Source organism: Populus alba, chromosome 14 (genome assembly GCF_005239225.2).
Source record: "Populus alba chromosome 14, ASM523922v2, whole genome shotgun sequence".
Classification (NCBI taxonomy): domain Eukaryota; kingdom Viridiplantae; phylum Streptophyta; class Magnoliopsida; order Malpighiales; family Salicaceae; genus Populus; species Populus alba.
Window position 1 is genome coordinate 6,849,845 of NC_133297.1, and position 10,769 is coordinate 6,860,613.

Here is a 10,769-nt window from a genome sequence, read left to right on the forward strand (position 1 = left end):
AAGAATAAATTTAAAATATAATTATTTCTCGGAATTAGCTAAAAATATTTTTAATAAAATGGTTTTTGCATTTGCATTGCTTGGAGAGTTTATTTCATTTAGCGCCAACCTATTCCCCATTAAAAATAATAATAATAAAAAAACCTAGGTAAGTTGTTCCTTCTTTTTTTAATTATAAAAAACTTAAGAATTAACTAATCCTCCTACCATTGGCGAAGACATTACTCTCCCAAACATCTCCGCATGTGTTTTTTGGGCAATGAGATGGAACTACGCACGCTAGATAATTGAAGATCATCGGCTACTAACACATCGATTTAATTCTTTTCGATCATAAGATCTACATCAGATATTACATATGATTTATTCAGGGAAAAAAAAAAGAGAGGATAATATTACATCTTGACAATACAGAGAGAAGAACACCGGCTGTAAAAAAAAGAAAAAGAAAAAAGGAAGCGGAAAGCGATTGTAAAGTAGAACAGAAAGCTTCGGCAAAGGTGAGCAAAATCACCAGGTAAAGCTAATGGATTCGAAGTGCAGATTATCTGCCAAACCAGATGAACAGATGTTTGCAATCCCCTGTCTCATCATCTTTGGACCACTGGCAAGAACCCCCACACTTGATCCTTTGCATTCAAACAGGATTTCTGCATCAAAAGAAGGGTTGGTTAAAGCTTAATGAGAAAACTGTAGTCATAAAACAGGCACCAAATCATTATAATCCTGGTTAGAGCTAGCATACTCTTTAGGTCAGGCCTTTCACCATAGTGCACATTAATAGCCTGGAAAAGAGACTGATGAGGAACACTTTCCAATTCTCTGTCAGCTCTGTACACCCATGGCTGAGGTGATCCGGCTGGTGTCGGCCCTTCCACGTTCTGAATCTGCTTAACATCCCTCGCATTTTGTTTCTTGTTCCAAAGAACAGCTGCACTTGCTGTCATGGCTATGCATATGCAAATAACCAACATATTGAGAAAAGATCTAAACGCCAATGGGAAACCCCCCTCGGTGTTTTGATCGGTTGGGTAGATGTAGTAGCCAGTAATAAGGCCAATTATAATGAGGAAAATGATGAAAGAAGATGATATGATAGCGCCTAGCCAGAGCCAGCTGTTGGGGCCTAAAATGGCAGATATAGGTGCATCGGTTGCGTGGGGATTGAACCATATGGCTTGAGGGGTCTTCGAGCTATCCGTTGTCGGCCCTTTCTCTCTTGTTACAAAAGCCTCAATTTTTAACTGCAGCTTCGAAATATCTGATGGGCTGCCGGATATTGGAAGCAGGAGGTCTAGCATGGTGAGTTCTGAAGATTTCTTGAATGCGCAAACTAGGATTACTTCAGGTGTCTTGCATTTGTATGTTGTGCTCGCAAAGATGAGTTCTCGAATTATAGAAATGAAAGGAGCAATGCCACTGCCTCCACTTACCATCACTAGTTGGTCATGCCTAAATACAAAGGTTTAGTTAATACTAAATTTCAGACACAAAAGTCAAAGATATATTGGCCAAGAGCTAAATCGAAGGTTGCTGCAACATATATAGAATCCACAAGATAATGTTTCTTCTATGGCCCAAACCTTAAAAAATGTGTTGAAGCAGGTCCATATGGTCCTTCAACTGAGACCTCAAGACGATCAATTGAAGAAGGTGAAGAAAGCATCTGGTGTAGCTTCCTGGTCCAACTTCCACCACTCTTAATGAGAACACTCAACTTTTCAGGCTCCAGATTGCTATTAGAAGTGATGGTAAAAGGATGCCACTGCAGGCCAGAAATGCTTGGCACATTGATAAACAAAATGCTCGTGGGATTATAACTCAACCCTGGCAATATAAATCAGAAAACAAGTTAAAAAGAAGAAGAAGAAGATGAAGAGCTCAACCCGATTAACTAAAACAAAGAAGTATAAATTCTGGTAATTAATCTCACTTGGATTCTTAGAGAAGTTGAGTTCTACAGTATCACACGGCAGAATCCGGGCTGAAACCAGGCGAACTCTTTGTCGTGATTGTAAGAATCTCAAGAAACGATCAACCAAGAAGAGGTAAAATCCAGGCAGCATAAGGCAGGCAAAAGAGATGCCAACATGGAATATAAAGAAAACCATGAAGAGGATGTAGAGGTAATGGGTGTACAAGAAGAGCTCGAACATTTTCCGCCTGATGCCAGGGTAGGTTGTTGCCCACATTACAAGTCCAGACAACAAAGATAGCTCTCCAGCCACATTGGATATATCATCTCTAGCCCATTCTAGCATCTGCATTACATGTAAGACATTATAAAGGCCATAAATTTAACAAAACCAACAAGGTTCTTGTTTCGAATGGCAAAACATCAAATTAACAGACAATGTAATTATTTTCTCAAAAGAAAGAAGATGGAAGCACATATTATATACCCAAGGGCTGAAACAACAGGTTAACTAGGATTAAAGAGAATACTATTTAGAGTATCGTGTTAATCAATGGTAGATAAATCATATAAACGTACGTGCTGTGTCACTGTTAATTTATCACAAATTAATCAACACAGCTAGTGTTGTTTGGCAACCAAGACAAAACGAAATGTGAAAGAAGAGTTTTCTTTTCCCGGAAAATACCGTCCACTCGATGGTGAGTTTTTGAGCCACTTACGTAAAGCCCCTTCAGCAACGTACGGAATTTTTCAAGTACCGCGTGAAATGACTCTCACTTGGTCTGCGAATAAAGTTTTTGGTGGGGGCAGTTTTAGCAGAGTTATCACTGAATTTCAGTGGATGCCTGCTAAAAACCAAGATCATGATGGAAACCTTAGGCCCAGTTCACTTCCAAACGGAAGGGAAAGAAACCCTAGAACAATCAAATTTCAGAGGCACGTTCCAGTCTGGGCCCTACCCAGTAGATTCCCTGCCTTAAAGTCAACCCATAAGATGATCCTCACCATCCAATTTATGAATGAAGTGACCACCTTATGCATGATAAACAGGTGATCAGAAAGCAATATCCCTACCCCAATATAGAAAATGCCAGGACAGCAAAAACATAAAAAACAAACTACTTTCCTACGGCAAGCAGAGCAGACAACCATAGAAATTGACTTGTGGGGTCTGATCTCCAAAAAGAAGCGAGAAGAACAAGAACAATATTATGTAATCTGTTAATCAAAGGCATATTGTTGAGAATGAGCCCTAGTGTGCTAGTGCTAGTGCTCGTGATCGTGCTGCTGCTGCTGCTTTCTTTCATAACTGTACGTATTGCTTACTTTGAGTGTCCAAACTCGTGAGATTTGCCTTTTCGATTTTCCTTTTTACGTTTTGTTTTTCTTCAAGAAATTATGCAAGAGGTATTATAGTTTTGAAAGTTTCCTATTCACGTGGATGGTGGATAACACGATTGAGTTTTCCTTTTTTTGGTTGACATTAAGACACAAACTCTCGGAATATTCTACCTTCACTGGGAAATTGTTTCCTCGTAAAATAGTGTAGGATTTCATTAGCAAAAAGGACATGAATATGATCTCGGAATTTCCTCGTAAAATAAATTGATTCATAAATAATTAATATATATATATATATATATATATATATAATATCAATGCTACTATTATTCATTAGAAGTTCTTAGAGTCATAATCCAAGTTAAACATAGGACACCTTGAAACAAAAGGATTTAAAAACACTGCAATAATGATAGAAATTGTTTAGCAAATACTCTGCAATGTTGTGACACTAAAATATAAATATTAGCCATTTAGCCTTTGATATACAATAATTCTTCAAATTCTATTTTTTTCTTGAGCTTTCAATTGCATATACTTACTGGATATTTATATCAAAATCAGAATTATTAGAAATATTAGAATGTTTATTATCATCTTTAATTCGTTATTTAATACAATATTATTATATTTGTTTTAATCATAATTTCAAACTAGTTTTATTTCAGCTTTAGTTATCTAGACATTCATTAAAAAAAATGTAGGGGGGTACTTATAATATTTAGTACTGGTGCGATGGACAAAGATATATAATTCTATAACTTATCAAACTCTATATAAAATTATTCTGATTTGGATATAATAACTATTCAAACTTATTTATTTATAAATAATACAGATAATCTATCAGAGATCAGAAAAGAAAAACTATAAAGTAAATTTTTGAATACAAACTATATAATAACTTTTTCTGATTAAAGAAAACTATATAATACATGTGCAAGGCAGCCTGGCACCAAGAAAACCAATTTGAAAAAAAAAACAAATAATATGTTACCAAATGTATATTCAACTCATGTATGTATAGATTATTTGGCACTTTTGGTTAGATATTATTTGCCATTCTTGGTTAGGAAAAATAAAAAGGAAAACTAATGAGATGAATATTTAATATTACATTTGTAAGTGTAATTAATTAAAAAGATAAAATAATCTTCTTACCGCTGAAATTTGATTGCTGACAGACCATAATGTGATGTAACCAAGTCCATGAGCAGTGAGGAAGACCAGAACCGTGTGACCTAGCCATATGTGGTACTTGATGCTAGCCTCAGAAGGAAGACCGAACAATGGCAGCAGTGATGATCCTCGAGCCACCGGTAAGAAAAGAAGCGTAAGGCATATATTTCCCAGAAGCCCTAGACTCAGAGATGCACTGGCCAATTTAGCTTGCCATCTGCCAAGAAGTTCACCGCCATTGTTTTTAATTTATTTTTCTTACAAGTCAAAGAGAAGGTCTTCCTTAGTATTTATATCGTGGTAATTTGTGATTTAAAAAAAAAATATTCTTACTCTTTCAATCCCTTTTTAGCTGCTGACTGTGGGGTGATAGTAGAAAAGCCATTAAATAAATAAACCGAGAATGACCAAATTAATAGGGCCACGAACATGATCAAGAAGGCTAGCTCTGTGCCAGAAACAATGCCCAGAGGGCCTTTTACAAGCATCGGCTTTTTCAACGTGACCAGACGATTCTTTTTGCCATTGCTGTAATTAGTAGAAATCAAAATTATTAATAAATTAATAAGAAAAAAAATAAAATTAACGGGTGCTTGAAACTCTCATTAATAATTACCTTTCCAGCTTGCTGTCATCAGACCTCTTCCGGAAATGGAGATAAACACAGCCCACAACAGCAACAAAGAGAATGGGAAACAAGTAAACCAAAAATCCCGTGCCTGTAACAAAAGATGCATCAAACAAATATTATATACTTGATGTATTTCAAACACTTTTTTTATTTTTCCGAGTGGGAAATAAATACAATAACTAATGTTCTGTTGAGTGTTCAGGAAAGATGAATGATCAATGCAAACCTTGCTTTCCGAAATAAGTAGACGAATTAAGCTTCTTTCGGAGATTAGGGAGCCATGTTCTCTTGAATGTCTTGGTGGGCATCACAATCCACACCATAGCATATCCCAGCAACACTGTCATCAGTAGTAGCCTTATACCTGCCCAGATCATTTTCATTTCTTTACGTGGAGAGGGTGTTCTTGAATCTGTGCTCTCTTGCTCTCACTGATCAGACACGGGGAAGGAAAAGAGAGAAAGACTTGAGTTGATTAAGAGCTTGTTGACACAGAGAATGTAAATGGAATTAGCCCTTTTTATAGTGAAGAATTGATGTAATGGTTTTTTATGCATATAGATAATGCAGGCTTCGCAGTACATGAAAATGAAGCATGGCTCACCGCTCACGTCTCCTCCCTCCCTCCTGCAGGCAGAACAAAGTTTCTAGGGTTCATTATCCTACGTGGTTGACAATAGGCGGGGCCGTGGGGCATGCCCGATACTTGGCATGTGTCATTGTTCAGGAGTCAACGATTGTGCTGACCTTCAATTATCGAAAAAAGAAAAGAAAAGTGTTAATTTTGAGTGATAGCTTGCTATCTTTATGGCACAAGTTGATGCGTTTACTTTCACATCCATGGCAAGTCTCATGCCTCACTTCACGATTGATGATGGAAATGATAATAAGCTCATTTGATCACACTCGCAAAAAATTCTCCACCATCTATATTTTAAAGATAGAATAGTATTTCTAATTTAATTTATATATATCTTATTTATATTTAGGTTAAGATAATAAACCATAATATATAGATTATTCAAAATTCTAGCTTTTCTTATATGTTTGATCTTAATTATTTTAATATTTGTGTTTTCAATAAATCTTACTATTGATATTCATGGACCATATCTTTTCTTAATTAAATGGCTACTTAATTTTTTGCTTGTAGGAATTTATTATAAATTTGTGGATCATATATATGGCTTAGGGTGGTATGGTTTTGGTTTTGTTCGGTAAAATTATTTATTGCCTCCAAAGGTAAAGATATCCATTTAGCTGATGCTTTAATTTCTAGTGCGACCATTTTTTTTTTTTAAGAGGCAGTGTATTTATTTTTAATTGACTGTATTGGTAGAAGTATTTTAAGTTTTGATCTTGATATAAATATAAATATTGTAGAAAGATGTATGGATGTAAGAAAATGTAATGTTTTTACAAGATGTATAGTAAGTCTCCAACATCTATTTATTTTTTTAAGAAGTAACATTAATTATTTCTTATACTATAATTCAAAAAAAGAGAGAGAAGTATTTATTCCATGCAAAAAGAAAAATCTTACTGATATAACTTACAAAAATCATCGCATTGAATGTCATTTATGATCATAATATTTTTCGGTGCAATTCATTTAATTGTACGTATAGAACTACGTACTTAGCAAGTGTCATAGTTATTTTTTTTTCTTTTTATTTACAGAAATCATAAATGTGTCTTAATGTTCTCATGAAATATATGCTTTTCCAATTTGAAATTTAATATTTGTTTTTGGGTGGCTTGTAAAAGTTTGAATTTTTTTTCCTTTAAATTAATTTTTTTAGTATTTTTTGTTTTAATAAATTGATGTTAAAAATAATTTTTTAAAAAATATATATTATTTCATCATATTTTCAAATAAAAAAATACTTTAAAAAAACAAAAACATGCATGAAACAGATTGTCTTCATTAATTTGATCAATTCAATTGCAACTGCAAGAGATGGGGACATATATATGCCGATTTTTTAGAAAGTAAATTCAGAAAAATATAAAGTAAAAAATAGGATGGTTTCGCATTGAAATCTTATAAATGGATGACCAGCCAAGAATTTTGAGGGTTGCTAATTAAATGGTCACTTGTCTTCGATGCATCCTCTCGAAACTCTTGGGAATTTTGAGGGGTAGCAGCTAAATAAACTCTAAAGATTATTTGGAAGTGTGGTTTGGATTGTTTTTTAAAATATTTTTATTTAAAAATATATTAAAATAATATATTTTAAAAACATTATTTTTGATATTATTATATTAAAATAATCTAAAAACATTAAAAATATATTAATTTAAAATAAAAAAATTAAATTTTTTTAAAATTATTTTTTAAGACCCGTAAAACAAGGTAGACTTAAAATGACTTAGGATGACTGGCGCCGTCGTGCATTGAGCAATCTTTGCACTCGTTGCTGCGTGACAGACTCGTGGCTCTCGTGTGCCTTTTGTAATGCGTGGAAATAATATGGCTGACGCATGCCTCCCTCCCTAATGACATCAAAGCTTGTTTCAGGAAATATAAATAAATAGTTTTTCTAACATTGCTTTCCTAGCCTCGCTCGAGATATTGCAAAAGTTGTTTTTATTCTTAAAATTATTAAAATAATATTTTTATTTTATTTTTAAAATTTTATTTTTCATTAATATATCAAAACAATTCAAAAATATTTAAAAAATAAATTTAATTAAAAAATAAATAAATTTTATACTATTATAAAAACGAACCCGCTGAAGGTAAGATAATTCATTTATATAAATTAACTTGTCCCCCTGGGATATATATTAGAAAAATCCAAACTACGAAATAAAACCACGAAAACATTTGAGAGATATAGAGGAAGTAAACGTCGTTGATGACTTGAGCGATAATATATATGGAAACAATATCTATCAATCAGAATTATCAAAACGGAAGAAACTCTAGCAACCAGACCGACCAGCTCCAATAAGATTCCTAAGATGAAGTTAATTTCAGACAAAAAGAAGGCTTAGGACGTTGGTTATGATCAGGCTATAAATTAAAGACTAACTACTTTCTTATGGTAATGGCAGAAGATTAGGAGTCTAATATTATAGTTATTTTTTAAAATATTTTTCATGTTAAAATATATAAAAATCATATTTTTTTTTTATTTTTAAAAAATTATTTTTCAGATTAGTACATCAAAACAATTTAAAATATAAAAAAAAATTGATTTTTCATTAAAAAAAAATAAATTTATTAAAAATATGGATTGGCATATATTTCCAAACATAGTCTTAATTTTGTACCCCAGGTTGCTTTTTTGAATTATTATGCTTTATTGGTGGGATGATGACGAGGTATAACGAAAGTAAAACCTTCAAATACCATTAAAAAAATCTTAATAAAAGTATTGAATAGAAAAAATAAAAATAAAAATTATTATCAAATAAGAAAAAAATATTAAAAAAATATTATTATTTTTTTAAAAGAGACTAGTTTAACAATTAAAGTATTTTGAATCAATATTTTGACACATTGGTAAGTATTTACCCTTGAATCTTTGAGTGAATCATCCATATTTTAATTGGTTTATTCATAAAAAATTCATTTTTCGTAATTCAAATTCAAAAATGTTGTACAAACCTACAAGCTTATAAACGCGAAAAACATAAACACTGATATTGTTTTTCTTGGACCGACCAATTTAAATTCTGCACGTCTTATAAACTCTGAAGTTCAGAAAATGTTTTCATCAAGTGATAATTAATGTTACAAAATTTAATACGGACGGTTTTTTTATTTATTTATTTTTATATAGTGAATAATCACATTTTATATTATTATTCTTTTTTTATAACGAAAATATCTAATTGATGATGGAAATCATAGCACATTTCAAACGGTTCATTTTGTTAGGATTTAAGGACTTTCATGTGATATAATCAGTGATTTTAAATAAGATATTGTAATAAATTAAAGAAATACTTTAAAATTCTAAGAACAAAAATATTTGTTATTTTTTTAATATGATAAATACTCTATAAATTAAAGTATGAATGCTTAGAGAAAATAAATTGTGAACCTTTTATTTAGATGGTTCAGAGATATTTATAATTTATGAACTCTGTTGTTATAATGGAGGGGAGAAGCTGGAGAGTTTTTTTTTTTTTTTTTGATAGCATGAATGATAAACAAATATTCATTATACATCATCAATGAGATGAAAATATGATATGTCATTGGTAGAGTTTTTATACACCTATAAATATAAGAAGATGAATATTCATGACACGAATATTTCATGTTAAAAGTTTCAAAAGTAAATAAATGGAGTTTTATGACCATAAAACGAGTATATAACGACCTTAAGACCAATTGAGCTTGGCGAGTAACCAAGCTTGGGGGTGGTGGGTCTGACAGCTAGTCAGACTTACGTTTACTTGGACTCAACTTGTGACTGAATTCAATTATGTTTTGTCTGACAACTTATCAGGTCCATGTTTGTTTAAGCTCGGTATTTTTCTGGATGTGATAACTCGTCAGGCTCACGTTGACTTAAGCCCAGCACGTAGCCAAACATAGGTGCGTTGAGTATGGTAACTCACAAGACCAACGTTTACTTGGACTCAACACATGATTAAATTCAAGTATATTAAATCTGACAACTCGCCAGATTTACTTTTACTTGGCTCAGCACGTGACCAAACCCCAACATATAAAGTCTGAAAGCTCATTGAACCCATTTATTTTTGGGCTTGTTGTAACTCAATTTTTGATTCACCAAGATTTTCTTGAATGTTATTTTATTTCTATTATTATTCATAAAAATTCAAAAAAACAATTTCAAAAAACTTTAAAATTCAAAATATATTTTTCTCGAGTCAACCGCATCTTTCCATAAAAACTGATTTTACCGGGTCAATATGGGTCAAACCATGTCGACCAGGGTAAAAAATGAGTTTTCATGACGTTTTGGGTCAAAACCGTCATTTTTCATAAAAACCGATTTTACCGGGTCATTACGGGTCAAACCATGTCGACCAGGGTAAACAATGAGTGTCCATGACGTTTCAGGTCAAAACCGTCATTTTTTTATTAAAAACCGAGTTCACGGGTCAAACCATGTTGACCAGGGTACAAAATGAGTTTTCATGACGTTTCGGGTCAAAACCGTCATTTTCGATCAAAACCGTCATTTGTTTTATAAAAAACGAGTTCACTGGGTCAATACAAGTCAAACCATGTCGACCAGGGTAAAAAATGAGTTTTCATGACGTTTCGGGTCAAAAACCGTCATTTTTTATCAAAACCGAGTCTATCGGGTCAATGCGGGTCGAACCATGTCGACCAGGGTAAAAAATGAGTTTTCATGACGTTTCGGGTCAAAACCGTCATTTTCAGGTCAAACCATTATTTTTTTGTCAAAACCCGGTTCACCGGGTTGATACCCATCAAATGTTTTTTTGTGTTAGCGGTTGAAATGGGCCTTTTTCTAATACTGATTTAAGTTTTATTTAGTTTTACCTATATAAATATTTATTTATTATATGTAATAAATGTGTTGTCTCCTGTTCATTGGGTATACATAGCCACGTATAAATAGCCACGAGAGCAAGGGAAAGAAAAAAAGAGAGAGAAAAAAAAAGATTAGATAACTATTTCATATTTTTTTTAGTTTTTCTTTACGAGAGTAAGATATTGTTTTTTTTTTTTGAAATAATTTGAAA

At 32.5% G+C, this 10,769-nt stretch overlaps 1 protein-coding gene across 1 annotated transcript; it reads right to left on the reverse strand.

Annotated features, from left to right (window-relative positions):
- Positions 1 to 299: 299 nt before the first annotated feature.
- Positions 300 to 5,554, reverse strand: LOC118041611 (ferric reduction oxidase 2). The gene is made up of 8 exons (XM_035049049.2): positions 5,296 to 5,554; positions 5,055 to 5,157; positions 4,772 to 4,966; positions 4,421 to 4,655; positions 1,934 to 2,261; positions 1,584 to 1,827; positions 746 to 1,452; positions 300 to 650 (listed from the first exon to the last, which is right to left on the reverse strand). The coding sequence occupies exons 1-8, from the start codon at positions 5,450 to 5,452 to the stop codon at positions 511 to 513; spliced, it is 2,109 nt and encodes a 702-aa protein (XP_034904940.1). The 5' UTR covers positions 5,453 to 5,554; the 3' UTR covers positions 300 to 510.
- Between the last annotated feature and the right edge of the window lie 5,215 nt (positions 5,555 to 10,769).